This window comes from Ylistrum balloti, unplaced genomic scaffold (genome assembly GCF_031769215.1).
Source record: "Ylistrum balloti isolate Yb309-2 unplaced genomic scaffold, AGI_CSIRO_Ybal_v1 Utg369936, whole genome shotgun sequence".
Taxonomy (NCBI): domain Eukaryota; kingdom Metazoa; phylum Mollusca; class Bivalvia; order Pectinida; family Pectinidae; genus Ylistrum; species Ylistrum balloti.
This window is the reverse complement of record NW_026782046.1, coordinates 1,031,641-1,054,453: the sequence shown is the minus strand read 5'-3', so window position 1 is coordinate 1,054,453 and position 22,813 is coordinate 1,031,641. Positions and strand designations below refer to the sequence as shown.

At 35.7% G+C, this 22,813-nt stretch overlaps 1 protein-coding gene across 7 annotated transcripts in view; it reads right to left on the bottom strand.

Moving 5' to 3' along the window:
* LOC132547177 (uncharacterized) overlaps positions 1–22,813 on the bottom strand; it is a 138,005-nt gene that overhangs the window by 89,624 nt on the left and 25,568 nt on the right. For 4 of the 7 annotated variants that reach the window (XM_060210932.1, XM_060210933.1, XM_060210934.1 and 1 more), the window contains exons 2-6: positions 13,128–13,279; positions 12,797–12,870; positions 6,966–7,121; positions 5,920–6,009; positions 184–471 (exon numbers count right to left, since the gene is read on the bottom strand). In XM_060210932.1, the coding sequence (XP_060066915.1) occupies positions 184–471; positions 5,920–6,009; positions 6,966–7,121; positions 12,797–12,870; positions 13,128–13,279 (760 nt within the window). The remainder of the gene's footprint in view (positions 1–183; positions 472–5,919; positions 6,010–6,965; positions 7,122–12,796; positions 12,871–13,127; positions 13,280–22,813) is intronic. The other 3 variants (XM_060210936.1, XM_060210935.1, XM_060210938.1) reach the window with 3 other exon arrangements.

The window sequence follows — 22,813 nt, the reverse complement described above, 5'->3', positions numbered from 1 at the left end:
AAGCATGCAGTTCAAAGGATAATAAGGTTATCATGCCTTAATGTTAGGTCAACATCATGCCAGATGTTTCAATGGTTGAGAAGACATGCCAAAATGGTGATGGATGGTCAGATGTCGGTCATGCCGGTTTGGGAGATGTCAAACATCATGCTGGAATCCCACGGCCATGCTTTCCATCTCTACCTGTGTCTGTATCATCATCATCATCATCGCCTATCTTTGCTAATTTTTCCATCTGCTTCAAAAACATCTCCATGCCTCGAGACTTGGCGTCTCTGTGTTCAGAGCCAGGGCCCCTGTTTTGGGCCATTTTTTGACTAGGGCGTGCAGTTACGGACACAGGTTTGGGTGCATGTCTTGCCAAGTAACGACGCTGCGAGCCTGGTGAGGTTTGGGGCGTTGACAGGTTTGAGTCACTGGTGTAGTAGGAAGTGGACCACAGGCTCGGCGAGGAGCAGTCCCATGCTGTATCTAGGGTAGGAGATTGTATATTAAATAACTAGCATTTCAGGCAAGGGAAACAACTCTACAGCTTTCAATGTCAGAGTATCAAATGTAACCATTCAGCTATCAGTGCAAGGGAGATAACTCTGTTCAACACGCTTTATATACATAGATATTGGACGTAACTAATTACCTGACAACAATTATCAACAAGATATAGTCAATTTATGACCAATTTAACTGAACAAGGGGCTCTTTCTTACATAATAACTATAGCAGGGAATATCATTCAGGTGTAAAAGGGACAGAACTCTTATTAGGAAAGGGACGTAACTCCAATTTTTTACATTTTTTTTTTTCAGACAATGAAGGACCTTAACTGTGCAGCAATTGGTTTATTAGCATTTCAGTCAATATAAAGCTGTATTTTTTATATGTTATGATCAATTTCTACACAAAGTTGTCAATCAAACCAAAGGAAATTTACCGTAAATAATGTATACATTAAATGATGGACAAATTTTACACCAAACTGTTCATAATCTTTGAAATATATTTCACAGAAAGTTGTCTCCCTTGCCTGCCCTACTAGGCTAATGGCATCCAGTACATAATTTTCAGACAAAAGAATGAAATGAAAGTGATCAAACCTGTATATATAAAGATCAATTCAATTTTTCAAGCTATTAGACACTTTTCATTTAGGAATACATTTCCTAAATATGGGAAAATTAATAAAAGGATTTCAAGAATTCTGTTTGATACAGGTCTGAGCATTAGTGTGATATATGTAAATGAGATGTTTCGTTTGTGCATGTTTCATAATGATTTTATCTATAATACATATATATAGACAACAAAATAATGCATACATATCAAATACATACATTATGGTGTCTTACAGTTAAAGTCAACCCTTGCTCAAAGAACTTGAAAAAAAGTTTTTTTATCTTGTTCTTTATCTTCACACACAAGAGAGATATATCTAGCCACCTTAGTTACAGTTGTCGTACTGAGCGCAGCTTGTGATGCAAAAACAACTTACTCAGTTATCCTCCATTTTCTTATTGTGTTTAAGTTATCTGCCCCTTTCTCAATTATTCCCCTTTTCTGATCACATTTCATTTAATCCTTCTTTCTGATCAATCTTCAGTAATACCATCCCATATTTTGACAATTTCTCATCCACCTTTTCTGGTTGTATTGTACGGTATTTCATCCCACTACTACCCCAACCCCCTGCCCCAACCTTCTAGTTCCCCCCACCCCTCTCACACCTTCTGATCACATCCCACTTACATGCCCCCTCCATCCTTCTGATCACATCCCAGTTACCCACCCACCCAACCCCATCCTCCTGATCACATCCCAGTTACCCACCAACCTCCATTCTTATGATAACATCCCAATTACCCACCCTCCTCCATCCTTCTGATCACATCCCAGTTACCCACCAACCTCCATTCTTATGATAACATCCCAATTACCCACCCTCCTCCATCCTTCTGATCACATCCCAGTTACCCACCCATCCCCATCCTTCTGATCACATCCTACTTATACCCCCTTCATCCTTCTGATCATATTCCAGTTACCCACCCCAATCCTTCTGATCACATCCCAGTTACCCATCCACCCTCCTCCATCATTCTGATCGCATCCCAGTTACCCACTCACCCACCCACCCCCGTCCTTACCCACCCCCGTCCTTCTGATCGCATCTGATTACCCACTTACCCACCCTTGTTTTTCTGATCACATCCCAGTTACCCACCCACCCACCCCCGTCCTTCTGATCGCATCCCAGTTACCTACCCACCTACCCCCATCCTTTTGATCACATCCCAGTTACCCATCCACCCACCCCCGTCCTTATGATCACATCCCAGTTACCCATCCACCCACCCTCATCCTTCTGATCACATCCCAGTTACCCTCCCTCCCACCCCCGTCCTTATGATCAGATCCCAGTTACCCACCCACCCACCCCCGTCCTTCTGATCACATCCCAGTTTCCAACCCTCGAACGGAGTTCTTCTGATCACATCCCAGTTACCCACCCATCCACCCCCATCCTTCTGATCACATCCCAGTTACCCACCCACCCTCATCCTTCTGATCACACATTCCAGTAGCCCCCCTCACACTGTCTGATCATGTCTCAGTTATTTAACCCTGACCTCATTCTGATTGTGTTCCTTATCTAATCATATTTCTGTTTATCCCCCCCCCCCACCACTCACCCTCATTTTTTTTATCATGTCTGTGTAATTTTTCCTGATGGCTAGATTATCTAACCTGTTTTATCAACAACAATTGTCTTTAATTTAACAGAATCTAAAACACCTGCCTCAAAATTTGACCAAAATACCCAAACAAAATTTCATCATAAACATTACAATGATTTTACAATTTTTCAAGAGGTCAGAGGTCAAGGATATTCATTGTAAGGGTTAACGTGAGAATTTTTGCTAATTTGACACTAATTTGACACAACAGTGAAACAAATTCTATTGTAGAATGCATACAATATCTATATTACACATAAATCTAAATGTTAGACGTCAAACAGAATAAGAGAGTCATGTATATCATACAAAGAAATTTAAGAAAAAACTGCAGATATCTAAAAATCATTTCTAAAAGAAAATTTAAAACAATTTGGTAGATATCATAAGTAGTAGTTTTTATCTAAATCACATGACATTCTCTACAAGTATATATTGAACCTGTGTTTTCAAAATTTTAGTTGTAAATTTTATTACTGTTACACAAAGATTACATATAACATGCAAAACCATGATAAAAACATTGAAAACATGTTTTCATGGTCATTAAAACAAATTTTCTTTTAATGAAAAATTCCAATTTTCGTTGCATCTTATAAAATCAGAACTGGAAAATGATCCCGAGACATACAATGTATATTTATACACTGCTAAAACAGTTTATATTTAGTCAGGAATGCATTAATTCAACAGTTGCTGCAGACTGTTTTTATCTACAATATTTCTCAGAAGTTTTTTCCCCAGAGAGACTCACGTCATGCAGCCTCCGTATCTAAGATTGTCTAGTTCTATTTATCATACCTACATAATATAGCATGCTACAATATCAATATATCATCCAAAACAAACGTAGGCAGTATTTGTGTACATGCAGGCACTGCCTAGGACGCAATGCTTAATACATGTTTGTTATCATCATTTTTTTCAATTATTTCTTCATGTGCAAACATTGCATGAAAACGTTCATAATTTTCCTCACAGCTAGATATAAATGTTGTATAGAAATACAACATTTGAAGCTATCCAGATATTGTAACTTATATATATATGCAGACATTTTGAATATGTAAGCTTACTCCAACAAAATAAATGTTTGGGAAATTTCAAAATGTCCAAATAACTATAGAAAATTTTTTATCAAAATTGAAAAAAATGACTTTCATTTCTATTGATCATGTGATACGCCTAGGGGACAAAGACATTGCTTCTAGTTCTAATATTAGGAACATAGTTACCATTTGATATACGGTATTTTTCAGTCTATTATCTGTTTACCATCTCGTCACACTATTTTTGACCTTAGTATACATAGGATTATGGTACAGTCAAAGAAATTGGTTGATTTCCCATAGTCCCATACATGATGTATGTCTGTGCTATTACGCTTGGTCATTTGTCTGATGAAGGTGACCATGTTGCCATCAAAATATCACACTCTAATCTTCTACTGTGGTTGTGTTATAAGAACTTCTATTCTTTTCTAGCTTTGAGGTTAAGGGGTGGGCTTATAATAAGACAAAGAATTCTTCTCTGCCCAGCAATAGATATGGTGTGCTTATTCATGAATGAATAAGATCTGAAGGCATTTCACTCAGTGTTTAACAACCAGAATATTAGAGTGATTTGACTTGATGTACGTATGAAGGTCACTTCAATGTCATGTATGAAAGTGACTTCTACAGACGTTATGTCAAATACATTATTGTGACAGCAAATTACTTTTCCCCAATTACCCAATCTGCTGAAGCGGAAACAATTTGCCAAACAATATGAAACATTAAAGCTAAATCTATACCATGCCTTATTAGCTACAGGTATGCTGGCATGCATGTGAAGCCAAATATGGGAATGACCTTGAAAAAATGTCAAAGGGCAAAGGTCATGAAAGCCAGGGTCAGTGTTTCATGCAGGGGTCAACTATCCATCCCACTTCTTTTAAATAATACTGTCCCCAACCAGTTTTTAGTAAATTGATGTTTAGCTTTGGAACCGATAGGATGACCATAACCCTTTTCTATCAATGAGCCTCTCCATACAAGCAATTGTTACAGCGCCTCCACACCAAGTGTAAGACATTTGTACCTGTGTATGCATGATATATATAATAGTTGAGGAGAAAATGTCCTTACCATTTCATATCCCACAACAAAAGGAACCTAATTCCAAACAAAGCATCTATCAAACACATGAATGTACAGAGATGATGTAGCACTTCTGATAATGAGCAGGATTATTTTCATTTAACACTAAATTTTGATCCCCAATCCCCCCCCCTCCCACAAAAAAAAAAACAAAAAACAAAAAAACAAGAAACATATTGCAGAAGGGAAAAGTACTTAAGTGAAGATATTAGATTTCGATAAGATCAAGTAATTGAAAGAAGATGAAAACATCTTAAGAATATCTATTTTCTTTCCCCTCTAAAAATGACATGAGCCCTTTTCACTAAAACACATAAATGCACATTTGATTTTGCATCAATAATTTTGAATTTTACAAAATCTATACATGTACCAGTTTTCAATCTCAATCAATCTTACCGACACATTCTATCATTTTCTTTCTTTTATTGAAACAACAGTAATCCATTAATGTCCATTGTTAAGAGTTATTCAGACAAAATATCAACATGCGTAATCATGAATCCTCCTTCACACTTAATACCTTAAACTTAAGTTCGACAAATTCCTTTGAAATTTGTCAAATGTTAACCTCAGTCTGTTCAGGACAAAAACAACCGCACGAAAAAGACATTTAATTCTTTATTATGTTATTACAGTTTTAAAAATGCCCCCCCTACTCCATACATTTAGAAAACAGACCTACAAGGAAGGGAAATTTGCAAATAGTTTGGAAATAAAAACCAATGATGCAGTCAATTATTTTGAACAAAAAAAGTTGATAAGAAAAAAAAACTAATGAGGATCAGAAAGTTATTCTGAAAAAAAGATTTGAATTGAAAAGCTTAAGGTGCAAAGCAACATTACGTGTAATCATAAAAATAAGACAAACCTGAACTCTCCTAAATTTCGCTCATATAGTGTCTGCATGTCTGAATGAAGGGTTTTGTTAAACATTAGAGAGCTATTAGAGGGGGATAACTCTAAATGCAAATAACTACACACAGCAAAAAAAAAAAAAAAAAAACAACTCTTTTTAAGTTAAACTGGGATAATCCCTTTATTACCCCTTATTTTCTGTAAAGGCTTCGGAGAGAGTGGAATGATAATCTTGGATTTAAACCTCGGACTTGAGGTGACAGAGTCGGAGCCTGATGCTAAAAATAAACACAACATAAGCTCTATTTTCTACAGGTAACATACAAGCATGTGTGTTGCAAAATCTGACCATACAAATTTTGAAATGAGTAAAAAGTAGATCTATGACTTTTTAATTTGGTGATTACTAATATATTTTTCGTTCCAATTTTTTTTGGTTTTTTTTTTTTTTCCTTTTTTCAATTTTTGTTTTTCATATATTCCTGACTTAACTGATTTCAAAGATATCTGTCAAGTCATTCATACTTTATGTTTGTCACAAAATCAGAACACGAAAGCAGATTAATGCTTGTATACTTCCTTAAACATAAGAAAATGTGTGTGGGTAAAAATCACTTCTAAAAGTTATTACAGTGAGAGGGTCAAAACAGTAGGTCACTATAACTATGAAAAGGTGCGAGCGGAAATCAAAGAGTAGCAAAAGGTTATCATGAAAATACAAAATGGTAACAGTATAGGGGAGATAACTCTTCAACCCCACTCAAGGCATCTGTCTTTACTGATTCCAACACAAAAGATTTAAAACACTTACATTAAATTAGAGGTAAAATCAACGATGAATGACAGTATCATTTTCACATTACAACTCTGGACTTTTACAGAAATCTCAAAAGCTATAATTTTCAAATATATTAAACCAGTTTCCAATGAAGTATGACAACAAAAAAATCATTGAATCAAATAGGAAATTTCATACTGTAAATCTTTTTTATCTTCAAATTAAAATCTTGTTTGATAGGAAAATCTATCCCTTATTTTACATTCTGACAAAAATTGTCAAAAAATTTGGAAATTATTTCCTCAGAGAAGCATTCAAACACAATCAGCTGACCAGCTGCTAAAAAATGTTATCCTATATCATATAATGACATTTTCACTGACTAATGGGTTTATATGTCAATCCGTTCGTTAGAGTGATAGAACTTATAAACAGAGACATGGTTTTGATACATACCTTTGGACGTGACGAGGAGGGGCGGTGAGGGGAGGGACTGTGCAGAGGTGGTACTGGCAGCGGAGGACATTTGGGCAGGGCTAACTCTGTTCTCTATGTTCAAGGATGAGCTGCTGCCGAAAGACACTGGTTTGTACTGTTTCGTAGTTGTCTCCCCTGAAACAGTATGCCAACAGAAAATGTCACTCTTAGCTCTCTAAGTAAAACATGGTACTAAGTAGTCTGCCATGAGACATCAAGTTTACATTTCTGCTGTTTAAGCATGCAATCTATAGGTTTTAATATTTGTTGTTAGTTCTATCAGTAATGTTTAACTAGTTCAGTTTCCTGATCCCATCATACATTCTTCAACATCTTTTTTAAATTCCTCAAATCACAAATCTGTAAGTTTCAACTAAACAGCAGGCAGCACACTAAACCCATCCAATGCAACATAAACCTGAATTAACATTCACAAATCAACCATCTAAAACAAAGGCAAAATCTGCTCCCTTATAATCTATTTAACGGTATGTAGGAAGTTATAATATAAGAATTTTGAATTAATATCCCATCTTTAATTCATCATTCAACTGTAATAGTAATTGTCTTTCTAAGTTTTCTAAATCAAAATAAAGATTTATTGAAATATAAAAAAATTTTCTTTAAGTTAAAGGTCTAAATTCACTTATTATTTTGAACATTGATTTAAGTCAAGAACCACTGACTGTATGAAAACATTTCAATCTGAATATCAACTATGTAAGTGACCAAATACCATTCTGTCAAATACTTCTTGATTATCATTTTCAAAAGATAAAGGTACAGTTTTGGATATAGCAATTGTGAGACAAGGTAAAACATCAAAAATTTTGGATTTGTAAATAGACCCTTCCATTGTCACACAACCTATATATTTACTATTGCTAACTTTACAGAATACCAAGAATTGAGATTGTGTCACTCAAAATGAAAATAATTGAAGCTGGCATCCCGCATAATTAGTTTTATTGATTCTACATACTCTTTATACCTCTAAAATGTCTCTGCTTAGAAACAAATGCCAGAGGGACCTTAATGTTAATATCTAGAGACCGATATATCTAGATCAAACTAACTTGTGTGATAGAAAGATGTTTTGTGTGATAGACACATCTTGTGTGATGTACAGGTGTCTTGTGTGATAGACTGATGTCTTGTGTGATATACAGATGTCTTGTGTGATATACAGATGTCTTGTGATAGACAGATGTCTTGTGTGATATACAGATGTCTTGTGTGATATACAGATGTCTTGTGTGATAGACAGATGTTTTGTGTGATAGACACATCTTGTGTGATGTACAGATGTCTTGTGTGATAGACTGATGTCTTGTGTGATATACAGATGTCTTGTGTGATAGACAGATGTCTTGTGTGATATACAGATGTCTTGTGTCCACACAGATGTCTTGTGTGATATATAGATGTCTTGTGTGATAGACACATCTTGTGTGATGGACAGATGTCTTGTGTGATATACAGATGTCTTTTGTGATAGACAGATGTCTTGTGTGATAGACACATCTTGTTTGATGGACACATCTTGTGTGATGGACAGATGTCTTGTGTGATATACAGATGTCTTTTGTGATAGACACATCTTGTGTGATTGACATGTGTCTATTACTATTGACACATGCCTTGTGTGATAGACATATGTCATGTGTGATCTATACATCGTGTATGATAGACATATGTGATGGATACATATTGTGTGATAGATACATTTCTTGTGTTATAGGCACATCTTGTGTGAAAGACATGTCTTGTTTGATAGACACATGTCTTTTGACATACACATTGTACATGTAGATACACTTTCATCTACATACACTCTATGCAAGGAAAAGCCACACTCTTGACATAGCGACTAAAAAACTACAGGCTATACTAAAACCCTACTGTCTATACTAAAACCCTACTGCCTATACTAAAACCCTACTGTCTATACTAAAAACCTACTGCCTATACTAAAACCCTACTGTCCATACTAAAACCCTACTGCCTATACTAAAACCCTACTGTCCATACTAAAACCCTACTGTCCATACTAAAACCCTACTGTCCATACTAAAACCCTACTGCCTATACTAAAACCCTACTGTCCATACTAAAACCCTACTGCCTATACTAAAACCCTACTGTCCATACTAAAACCCTACTGTCTATACTAAAACCCTACTGTCCATACTAAAACCCTACTGTCCATACTAAAACCCTACTGTCTATACTAAAACCCTACTGCCTATACTAAAACCCTACTGCCCATACTAAAACCCTACTGTCCATACTAAAACCCTACTGCCTATACTAAAACCCTACTGCCTATACTAAAACCCTACTGTCCATACTAAAATCCTACTGTCTATACTAAAACCCTACTGTCTATACTAAAAACCTACTGCCTATACTAAAACCCTACTGTCTATACTAAAAACCTACTGCCTATACTAAAACCCTACTGTCTATACTAAAACCCTACTGCCTACTGCCTATACTAAAACCCTACTGCCTATACTAAAACCCTACTGCCTATACTAAAACCTTACTGTCCATACTAAAACCCTACTGCCTATACTAAAACCCTACTGTCTATACTAAAACCCTATTGCCTATACTAAAACCCTACTGTCTATACTAAAACCCTACTGCCTATACTAAAACCCTACTGCCTATACTAAAACCCTACTGCCTATACTAAAACCCTACTGCCTTTACTAAAAGCACAAATCAATTAATGCTTAGGTAATGTAATAGCTACTTCTGAAACAGAATCTTTGAAAACTGAAAGTGAAAGCATTTGTCTACACCAACTTCTGTTAGTAAATCCCAACAGTGATCAACTTTTTTGAATTACTGTTAATTTGTCTATACAGGTCACCTCTCTACAACAGCATCATTTCTTTCTTGGACAGTCTTACGTATTTTATAATCAAACACACCAATATGACAATGCATGTTTTTTCCCCCCAACCTCTTTTTCAGGTGAAGGTATAAAATTTTGGTCTGGTTGTCTTAGCTTCTGGAATGTTGTCCAATTAACAAATTTAAGGACCTGAAGCCGATTTCGAGCAGAAATATGAGGAATGTTTACGATATGATTTTAGAGTGTTCTGTTCTTTTTTAATACACATTAATTTTTTCAATCATGAATAATATATTTGTGTTGTGTGTTCTGGACATGTGTGAAAACATTTGTACTGAACAGCAAGCTCTTTATATATAGAATCACAATGAAAAACCTAGACTCTTCATCTGAAAATAAAACAAAAACAGCTACCACACTCGTAAAGAAGAAAACAAAAGCACATCAGACAGGAAATCTTCACAAAAGCGTGAGGGAAACTGCATGTCACCCATCAGTGTTAAAGCAAACAAGCCATGCCTCACACCTATGACCTTACATGGCATCTCGTGTGTTCTGTCATCCTTCGTCGCCCAGCCCCCTTCTTTAGACTGACCAATCACAAATGGTACGGCTCGGAAAAGTTCCGAGGGAGGTGGGTCAACTAACTGAAGTGTGGCCCTGAACAAGCCTTGTGGTTGGTCGATCATCTTCAACGAGGCATGAAACATTCCCGCTGATTGGTCAACACAAAATGGTTGGGCATTGTACATGGCAGCTGATTGGCTAATATGAAGTGGCATGGAACTGTACAGTCCCGGGGAATAGTTCACAGAATAATGAGAGGCAGGATATAGCTTAGTCATGTGATCTGATGGGTGGGGCAAATTCAAAATTGGATCCCTGACAAAGGCTTTATTTTGCAAAGTGTTATCTGATTGGTCAATCTTGGTAGGCATGCTGGGAAATATTCCTGTAGAAAATGTATCAAAATGGTAAGAATATACAACAAGTAATATTTAAGTGATTAGCAACATGTATCTTAACTAATTCATGCACAATCAAATCTATTATCTTAAATTAAATATTGCATATAAAAAAAAAGAAAAGAAATCACATGCAAAAATCAATAGTGAGCGATCGAAAATACAGGACAATATGTTAGGCTACAGACATCACAGAATATCCTCAGATACAAGTCTGACTGCAATAGTTAACTTAGGATTGGAAGGGAAAGGGATAAAGACGAGATATATTGCTTAACAGGAAAATAAGGTGTTACAGCAGACTTTCCTGGTCGTATTTTGGCACGTTACCTTACCCTAGTTGGTGGGGATAGTATGTGACAAACCTCCTGTATGTTGTTTAATGAGGTTGCTGCCAGCTAATACAAGGAGACCCCACCTCAAAATAACAACATGACAAACATATCGATAGAATGCATACTGACTGATGGCTGACTCCAATACACCTTCCACTAACCTACTTTCAGAAAGTCGATTTAACTCTGAATTATGCTGAAGAGATTTTACTGGGGAACAGATCATCCACAGGATTCTGTACAGTTTACACATCAAGTAAAATGTTTACTAAATAACACAAATTGCCATTATTTATGTTTACAAACTCTGTATCTTTGATGTCCCAATGCCTGAAAAAGTTTACCATGAACTGGTAAAGCCTTTACTGTAGACAAGATTGGAGGCTGCCTGTAGTGTTGATTTTTACAGCTTTACATAATCTTTTCTTCATTAACATAAATTTCTCTGAATCTGGATTTTAAAGGGACATCAAAAACATTTATCATGTTGTTGACTATATACATATTTTATACACTTTCAGCAACGTCTCTATGCTATCCCGATATCCATGGGTGATTTTGAATGTCTATCTTGACCATTTCTTTGGTTCGAAAAACTCCTCTCAAATTTAACACTAGTTATAAATGTTATGTAACAGTTTTGAAAACAAGGCAATTCATTTTGTAAATATGATGGTGAACAGTAGTGACACAGTAAGTAAAATTCCGTTTTTCATTTTAGTATGTGATAAATGTTATTTGATCAATTCAGAAAGCCCTACCTCTTATGGTGCAATAATTATGGTCAATGTTAATTTTTTCCAACGGATATTTTGGTACCACCGAAAAGATTTTGACACAAGGAATACACATGCCAAATACGAGAGCCCTACATCTTACGATGCAATAGTTATGGGCAAGGTTAAAGTTGACAATGACACAAAAACAAAATGACCCCAATTTTTTGATCGAGGGACATAAAAAAGACAGTCTACAATACTTTTTGTCCTGCTGACAATGCTGACAATGCCACCTCATACCTTTTTCTTACCTGTATATTCTCTACTCACAGTTCCATTGGCCTAAATCAAGGTTTTATCACTATTTCAAAACAAAAATTGCCTTAGTTTTTCAGGCAATTTTAGGCAATACATGTTTATATGAAGTGACAATACTGTCCTAACAGGAAGTGAAAAATATTGCCCTGACAGGAAGTGATCATAATGGGCTAAGAGGAAGTGACTGCACAGCCTGAACAAGAAGTTACAACACTAACCTGACAGGAACCTACTGGACTTGTCAAGAAATGGTCAAACTGCTCTGTCAAAAATGACTTGAAGTGTCCATACTGCATGCCGGGACATTGAGTGATCATAATGCCAACAAAGGAAGTGACCATGCATACTAGCTATACAGGAAGTGACTGTTTACAGTCCTGTCAGTAAATGACCCCTCTGTGTTGACATGAAGTGAACCTACTTCCAACTGACCATACTGCCCAGACAGGAAATGACTATGTTGCTGTGACAGGATGTGATTCTATTGTCCAGAGAGGAAGTGACTTTACAGTCCTGACAGGAAGTGATCCTAAAATTCTGACAGGAAGTGATCCTACTATCCTGACAGGAAGTGACCCTATTTTCTAGACAGAAAGTGACAGTATACCTGATATGCTGTGTTTATCCTTGTGTGGCAGACCTCCGTTCACTTGACCATGACCATTTATTGTGGGGCCGGATCTGAAACAAGAAACGATTAATAATGTACTGACAAATCCTTCATTTATGACATATTGAATACCATTTTAGTTCACTACATAATGACTAAGTCATTTATGCTGTTCTGTTGTTTTTTCAATAATATTAGATGTCCTTGCAATGTATATCCTCATGATTTTGGCTTTCATCTCTAAAACACAGGACTTAAAAAAAAATTCATCAAATGATTCTGATTGGCTAACTATATTACCTACCAAGCTTACTGCTGTAGTGCTTACCTATGAAGTTGCAGTTTAAGCTCCTGATTGGCTGTTTTAATGAGTTGCTGGGCATCTCCATGCTGCAATCCTTCCGCCTTCTGCCCATTAATGGCTTCAACATAGTCGCCCACAATTACGCCCTCATTATAGGCTTTGCTGTTTGGATTTATCTATAAAAAACCAAAGGTCATAGGGTCATCAGATGGATAATCAAAGGGACACAGTTTTTTGGGTGGTCATATCCAATGTTACCTAGTGTATGGGCAAAAGTCATAGGTCATTAATCTAATAAAATGAGATGCGAAGGTCATAGGTCATTGATGAAACCAGATACAAACGTCACAGGTCAAACATAGCTCTAAATACAAAGGTCACCCATAAAGAATGGAAATGAAATGTATAAAAAAAATCAAACATTAACAATAGTACTGAGAAGATCAAAGCTTACTGGTGTCACTAGAAACATGTATGATTCCAGCATGACATCATATTATACCTATTATTTCAAATGTGTGTCAAATTTCAATTATCTTCAAGATGAAAAAAACCAAAAGATTGAAAAAAAATGCATGTGTTTTGGCTTACATACCTATAGTTGGTATAATTAGGCTGTGGATTATATATCAGTAGCTGGTATAATTAGGCTGTGGATTATATATCAGTAGCTGGTATAATTAGGCTGTGGATTATATACCTGTAGCTGGTATAATTAGGCTGTGGATTATATACCTGTAGCTGGTATAATTAGGCTGTGGATTATATACCTGTAGCTGGTATAATCAGACTGTGGATTATATACCTGTAGCTGGTATAATTAGGCTGTGGATTATATACCTGTATAATTAGGCTGTGGATTATATACCTGTAGCTGGTATAATTAGGCTGTGGATTATATATCAGTATCTGGTATAATTAGGCAGTGGATTATATACATGTAGCTGGTATAATTAGGCTGTGGATTATATACCTGTAGCTGGTATAATCAGGCTGTGGATTATATACCTGTAGCTGGTATAATTAGGCTGTGGATTATATACCTGTAGTTGGTATAATTAGGCTGTGGATTATATACCTGTAGCTGGTATAATTAGGCTGTGGATTATATACCTGTAGCTGGTATAATTAGGCTGTGGATTATATACCTGTAGCTGGTATAATTAGGCTGTGGATTATATACCTGTAGCTGGTATAATTAGGCTGTGGATTATATACCTGTAGCTGGTATAATTAGGCTGTGGATTATATACCTGTAGCTGGTATAATTAGGCTGTGGATTATATACCTGTAGCTGGTATAATTAGGCTGTGGATTATATACCTGTAGCTGGTATAATTAGGCTGTGGATTATATACCTGTAGCTGGTATAATTAGGCTGTGGATTATATACCTGTAGCTGGTATAATTAGGCTGTGGATTATATACCTGTAGCTGGTATAATTAGGCTGTGGATTATATACCTGTAGCTGGTATAATTAGGCTGTGGATTATATACCTGTAGATGGTATAATTAGGTAGTTGGTATAATACCTGTAGCTGGTAGGCTGTGGATTATATACCTGTAGCTGGTATAATTAGGCTGTGGATTATATACCTGTAGCTATTATATACCTGTGGATGGTAGGCTGTGGATTATATACCTGTAGCTGGTATAATTAGGCTGTGGATTATATACCTGTAGCTGGTATAATTAGGCTGTGGATTATATACCTGTAGCTGGTATAATTAGGCTGTGGATTATATACCTGTAGCTGGTATAATTAGGCTGTGGATTATATACCTGTAGCTGGTATAATTAGGCTGTGGATTATATACCTGTAGCTGGTATAATTAGGTGTGGATTATATACCTGTAGGCTGTATAATTAGGCTGTGGATTATATACCTGTAGCTGGTATAATTAGGCTGTGGATTATATACCTGTAGCTGGTATAATTAGGCTGTGGATTATATACCTGTAGCTGGTATAATTAGGCTGTGGATTATATACCTGTAGCTGGTATAATTAGGCTGTGGATTATATACCTGTAGCTGGTATAATTAGGCTGTGGATTATATACCTGTAGCTGGTATAATTAGGCTGTGGATTATATACCTGTAGCTGGTATAATCAGGCTGTGGATTATATACCTGTAGTTGGTATAATTAGGCTGTGGATTATATACCTGTAGCTGGTATAATTAGGCTGTGGATTATATACCTGTAGCTGGTATAATTAGGCTGTGGATTATATACCTGTAGCTGGTATAATCAGGCTGTGGATTATATACCTGTAGCTGGTATAATTAGGCTGTGGATTATATACCTGTAGCTGGTATAATTAGGCTGTGGATTATATACCTGTAGTTGGTAATTATATACCTGTAGTATAATAATAGGCTGTGGATTATATACCTGTAGCTGGTATAATTAGGCTGTGGATTATATACCTGTAGCTGGTATAATTAGGCTGTGGATTATATACCTGTAGCTGGTATAATTAGGCTGTGGATTATATACCTGTAGTTGGTATAATTAGGCTGTGGATTATATACCTGTAGCTGTGGATTATATATGTAGGGTATAATTAGGCTGTGGATTATATACCTGTAGCTGGTATAATTAGGCTGTGGATTATATACCTGTAGCTGGTATTATATACCTGTAGGCTGTGGATTATATACCTGTAGCTGGTATAATTGTGGAGTAGCTGTGGATTATATACCTGTAGCTGGTATAATTAGGCTGTGGATTATATACCTGTAGCTGGTATAATTAGGCTGTGGATTATATACCTGTAGCTGGTATAATTAGGCTGTGGATTATATACCTGTAGCTGGTATAATTAGGCTGTGGATTATATACCTGTAGTAGCTGGTATAATTAGGCTGTGGATTATATACCTGTAGCTGGTATAATTAGGCTGTGGATTATATACCTGTAGCTGGTATAATTAGGCTGTGGATTATATACCTGTAGCTGGTATAATTAGGCTGTGGATTATATACCTGTAGCTGGTATAATTAGGCTGTGGATTATATACCTGTAGCTGGTATAATTAGGTATATATACCTGTAGCTGGTAGGCTGTGGATTATATACCTGTAGCTGGTATAATTAGGCTGTGGATTATATACCTGTAGCTGGTATAATTAGGCTGTGGATTATATACCTGTAGCTGGTATAATTAGGCTGTGGATTATATACCTGTAGCTGGTATAATTAGGCTGTGGATTATATACCTGTAGCTGGTATAATTAGTGTGGATTATATACCTGTAGCTGGTATAATTAGGCTGTGGATTATATACCTGTAGCTGGTATAATAAGGCTGTGGATTATATACCTGTAGCTGGTATAATTAGGCTGTGGATTATATACCTGTAGCTGGTATAATTAGGCTGTGGATTATATACCTGTAGCTGGTATAATTAGGCTGTGGATTATATACCTGTAGCTGGTATAATTAGGCTGTGGATTATATACCTGTAGCTGGTATAATTAGGCTGTGGATTATATACCTGTAGCTGGTATAATTAGGCTGTGGATTATATACCTGTAGCTGGTATAATTAGGCTGTGGATTATATACCTGTAGCTGGTATAATTAGGCTGTGGATTATATACCTGTAGCTGGTATAATTAGGCTGTGGATTATATACCTGTAGCTGGTATAATTAGGCTGTGGATTATATACCTGTAGCTGGTATAATTAGGCTGTGGATTATATACCTGTAGTAGCTGGTATAATTAGGCTGTGGATTATATACCTGTAGCTGGTATAATTAGGCTGTGGATTATATACCTGTAGCTGGTATAATTAGGCTGTGGATTATATACCTGTAGCTGGTATAATTAGGCTGTGGATTATATATCAGTAGCTGGTATAATTAGGCTGTGGATTATATACCTGTAGCTGGTATAATTAGGCTGTGGATTATATACCTGTAGCTGGTATAATTAGGCTGTGGATTATATACCTGTAGCTGGTATAATTAGGCTGTGGATTATATACCTGTAGCTGGTATAATTAGGCTGTGGATTATATACCTGTAGCTGGTATAATTAGGCTGTGGATTATATACCTGTAGCTGGTATAATTAGGCTGTGGATTATATACCTGTAGTTGGTATAATTAGGCTGTGGATTATATACCTGTAGCTGGTATATATATTAGGCTGTGGATTATATACCTGTAGCTGGTATAATTAGGCTGTGGATTATATACCTGTAGCTGGTATAATTAGGCTGTGGATTATATACCTGTAGCTGGTATAATTAGGCTGTGGATTATATACCTGTAGCTGGTATAATTAGGCTGTGGATTATATACCTGTAGCTGGTACAATTAGGCCATAACCCAAGTACATCAATGCAACAGGGGAAAAAAGTATGGTATATCATGTAAACCTGTTCATATGAACATTCTGATGTAAAACACTTAAATATACCTGTCATGACGTTTTCATCCCTCCCAATTTACATTACTTAAATTTTAATTAAATAAAAACCTTATCTTATATTCACTTTGGAGTTATCAAACTCATAAATTCTGCACAGTTTTATTCAGATGGAGATCAACGTTCAAAAGGATTACATTACACAAGAAACAAGTATCACAAGCTAAGGTCTATTTTTGGCAATTCTGTTTTATAGGACATGCCCTCAAAATAGCTTGTTTGTCGACTCAACTTACAGTTTTCCGTCAATTTGCGTGTTAAATTGTGCATTGGGCATCTGTTGAGCCACAAAAGGCCACGCATGTATTATGATGGCACTGTGAAGAAATTGTAATCACCAACAATTTTTAGCTATTTCTGTGTTTATATATAATGGACATTAGAAATATGAAAAAAATCTTTTGTAGCTCCATAAAATGTCTGACTACACCCACTCATCTCATTACCCGGAACTGTTGCAGCTTTGTAAATATGAACAGCACATATGTTAACAATTACATGCAGCGTGCTATGCATGTTTCTGACTAATATAAACACTATATATATATGCCTGATCTTCTCACCATATTTTTACTATTTAATTTGTGCACAAGGAATGCTCTTCTTTAGTTGAGATAATTCTAGTGCAGTTGTCCTATAAATGACCGGTCTTATAATCTTTGTTTATCTGTTGATTATCAAAGCGTTATAAACTGAATGTCCAGGTTTTTGCTCTGTTTTTTGGGGCCAATATTGACCTGAGTCAATTTTCACCTGGAATTCTCTTCTAGTTCTACGCATAACATTGTTCATACCTGAAAATTGTCAAAAATTTATGTTAACTGATGAAAAGTGTAATAAATACATCACACTCTCTTGACAAAGTCTTCATATTGGTCATTTTCTTTCCAAATTAAGACAAAATATTCATGATAGTTAACCTAATTTTCATCCATTTCAATTGTTCCAGGAAATTGGTATTTACCACAACAATCACCGTGTAACAATGAGCCGAGTCAACATCTTAACCTTCATTTAGTACTCTACAGATAAAAATGAACTTTGATGCTTTGATGAAAGATAGACAAATCCTACTGTGTACATCTTTGCAGTCAACCATGTTGCTACAGGTCTAAATATAGCCATCTTTTAATCCTAGAATATGTCAATGCAAGCAGCCAAAACATGATTACTGACACAGAGTTGGTTGGTGAGCTTTTTACACGACCTGCTGGTATTTACAACTAAAACTGCAATAGACATGGGTTAAAGTTTACTCAATCAGGATAAAAGAACATGTGGTGTTACTCTTTAAAATCCAATCGCCTGATTTCTTTTTTAAAAACATCAAAATGTTAACTTAAAAAAAACCCAGCTAGATCACAGCATGCAAAGAATACTTTTTTAAAAAATGTCCTTTTTTTATCAACAAGACAGGAAGGACTGCACACTCAAATGCCGTCTGCTATCAGGCATCATGGTTGCCTTGCATTGAATACAGCTTGCTTAGTAAGCTTGCCCACAAATCTATAGTCAACATATACAGTTTGAGTAGTTAACTGTTGTTATAACGAGATTATCAAATATAATGGAATTGAAAATCATCTTAAAGCTTATACCTTATACAACCTTGATCAGAAACTTACTGTTTCTGACAGTCCCTATTAAGACTTCCCAGCGTGAAATACCATGACATTTTATTAAAAAGCATTCTAGCCAAGTACCACTAAATGTATTTACTTCTTTCCTCCAACCATTGTTTTGGAGGACATGTCTAATTTCCTGTTACAAAATCGTCATAATTTAGGCATCCCACTATCAAGACATGTCTTATTTCCTGTTACAAAACCCTTGTTATCTAGGCATCCCATCATCAAGACATGTCTTATTTCCTTTTACAAAATCCTCATAATCTACGCATCCCATTATCGAGACATGTCTAATTTCCTTTTACAAAATCCTCGTTATCTAAGCATCCCATCATCGAGACACTTTTAGCTGCAGGAGACCATTTGCAACATGCAGAATTCAATTAAAGTCAAGGTATCCATGTATACTATTAGTACAGCGATAGACTACATATATATAAATATCTCTACACATATATATAAATATCTTTGTTCCTATATAAATATCTCTACACATATATATAGATATCTTTGTTCCTATATAAATATCTCTACACATATATATAAATATCTCTACACATATATATAAATATCTTTGTTCCTATATAAATATCTCTACACATATGTGCATTTTCAATTAGCATCAACTATATAACTTATTGTAGACCTTAATTGGTATAAAAATAGCTGAGACAGGTTGGGGATTGGACTGAGGGGTCCTTCATGGAATGCCGAGGATGGGTACAACATGAATCTAATTAAGATATATAAGCAGGAACATAACTTTTTCCTATCATAAAAATGTCAAAATCAACCGGAAATGCATCGATATCATAAATAAGAATGTATGAACAGAATTTTATCACTTTCTTTGGGTCTAATGCATGCATTCCTCATCACAGACTGGTGCTAGGTCATCGAGTTCAGTTCCCAAACACATGTGAGAATCTACACTACCACATATCATCATCAGCGTGGACTTTGGTACACTGGTACCTCTTTGTAAGTATATTAGTCTACAGATGCCCCGGTTAAACCTTGAACTGTACCTAAAGTCAGTGCTGCATTTATATACTGTTCTTGCACTACCTGTGAATCAGTGTCCGATGCATTTTACTTAATTACTTAATATGATTGAGAAAGGTTGAATATCTTATTTCATGAAAAAAAAAAAAAAAAATGTGGGTATATGTTGAGAAATTTAGTTTTTATCAATGTATTTTGTAAGAGAACTTGAAACTTTGATGTTCATCAAAAGATAATAAGACATTTGGTAATTTACAGGATCAGATGATTTTAAGCTGTAGATAACTAGATATATTCACATACAAGTGCATTATTTCTCTTTTTTTTCTTTTTTCTTCTCTTTCTCCTTCCTAAATCAAAAGCCCAAAGACAAGAGGAACTACAATCTACTTGGAACAATTGCAATGAAAGACATTTTCCACATCAACCATATATTAACAAGGACCTACATTACAATACACAAGATACAGACGTCTGAAACCAAATTACACCAAGTCGCAGGATCAGACAATTCAAGTGGTCATTAAAGAACCAAAATGGCGTAGTTTATAACCAAATTCCATTGCAAAAGTTTAAAGTCAGCATTTCTAGTCATAGAAAAATTTACAAGGAAGCCTTGGAACTTACGTCTTGGTCGATTGCAGTAAGCTGTGAATTCAGATGATTTAACAAATTATCTAGTACATCCTGGAGCTCCTTCATTTTGGAGGGAGATACAGCACGCTCAGTGTTTACCAGTCCAACAGAGCACGATTGAATTGCTTGTAGTTCACAGATTTACTTCACAGAAACACATTTTTTTCGATATCATCTCTAAAACTTCAGTTATAATCCTGAATATGAATCATTTCCTTACTGTAAACCGCTAGTACCCCATGTCACTCCCAGAGCCATGTTAGTTACAGTGGATAAGTACTGTGTGGGCTTCCCCCCTTGGTCCAACAGATAGGGCCCTCCTCAGCCCCCTGCAGCCAGCCTCCGTACCCTGCTCACACAGATAAGACATCCGTCTACCTCTATATGTTAAACACACTCATCCTATCAGCTATATATATCATTCAACTAAAAAAAAACCTTGAATTACTCAAATTAAATTACACAGGTTTTTTTTTTTTATACCAATCCGACAACCACTTCCTCTTTGGGACTGAGTGTTCCACTACCACTTACCAAAAAAATGAAGAAAAATTTGTATCACCTGTGAGTTAAAACCATCCCATTCTTCTTCATAGCATTTCAAAATTCCCCTTTCTGGTAACAAATATTGAAATACAGTCTAAAGTACAGGTATATATCCTGCTGTCTATCATCTTAAGCCCTCTTATCTATCAATTAGTTTTTTAAGAAAACAGTATGTATGCAAAACTTATCTCTTCATTTATTTTCAAACATATATTCATTGAAGGTATCATTTCATCGCCCATGTTATCAGCATCTGACAAGTTTTGACATCCTGTCTCCGAAACAGAATCACGCCAGCTGCAACACTTCCTTCATCAGGCCAGCATTGATCTTTCGACTTAATTTCAAAATTTACAGAACCAGTCTGGCTGCGGTAGATCTGCCATAAATTCAAATTAACTATGTGATTGGAAGTCAATGCCCGGACTTGCTCAAGTTCCTCAAGTCTTCTAGAAATACATCCATGCTTGGTAATAAGTCAATCTACGGCTACTACTGTTCAGTAGAGTTAGACAAAAAAAAAATTGAAATTTATTGTCCTGTATTAAGCCCACAGCCTATTTTGAGTCAGAGGTATTGTAGCCTAAGTGCTATAGAGGAAGCTATATGAAAACTACATAAGCTTAGGTGTATTTCTAACATGTTCAAAAAAAGCAAGAGATAAAGAATGTATGTCTTTTTTTGTTGTGATTCTTTATGATTCATCTGAGAAAAAACTTCTCCTCTGAAATGGTTAACACTTTCACTAGACAACAAACAATAGAAACCATAATTTAGATTTCATAAAACATGAAAACTCTTAAACAGTATACAGACCTAAACAGGAAAACGATTAAGTTGCAATAATCCGTATGACTGCATCCACATCTACATGACAAGATACATTCTAAATCCCATGACAATATATCATGTCATTTCAACGTCACGTTGACTTATGTTACAATAATGCTTTGCAGGGTTGCTAAAGTGATACATATTTTAGCTTTGTATCAATCATTTTGGTGACCATGATTACGAGCAGTCTTAAAAAGTGAGCATAACCTTTTACGTCTTCATGAAATGGAAACAGGAACAATTTGAAAACACTCCTTTATTGGAAACCTATAACAAACCAATATCAAAACCTGATGATCATTTAGTTGTGAAATAGCTGGCCTGCTGATAACTGTTCAATTTAACGGACTTAAACATGTGTCTGCAATGCATCCACTTCAGGTACATTTACCTGACAACTGAAAATGAGTTAATGAGTGGCAACACTTTTCACAATTTTTTTTGAAAAAATTAAATGAAAACATATCTGCTAAGTTTTTCCAAAAAAGCTCATTTCCTGCGATCAATTTTCGCATAATGCAGCAAAACTGACACTCTTAATTATCATTATCTACTTGGTAATAGCAATGCAGCCACGTGTTCGAATATCGTTTTTCAACATATTTTAAAATTCAGAAAGTTTC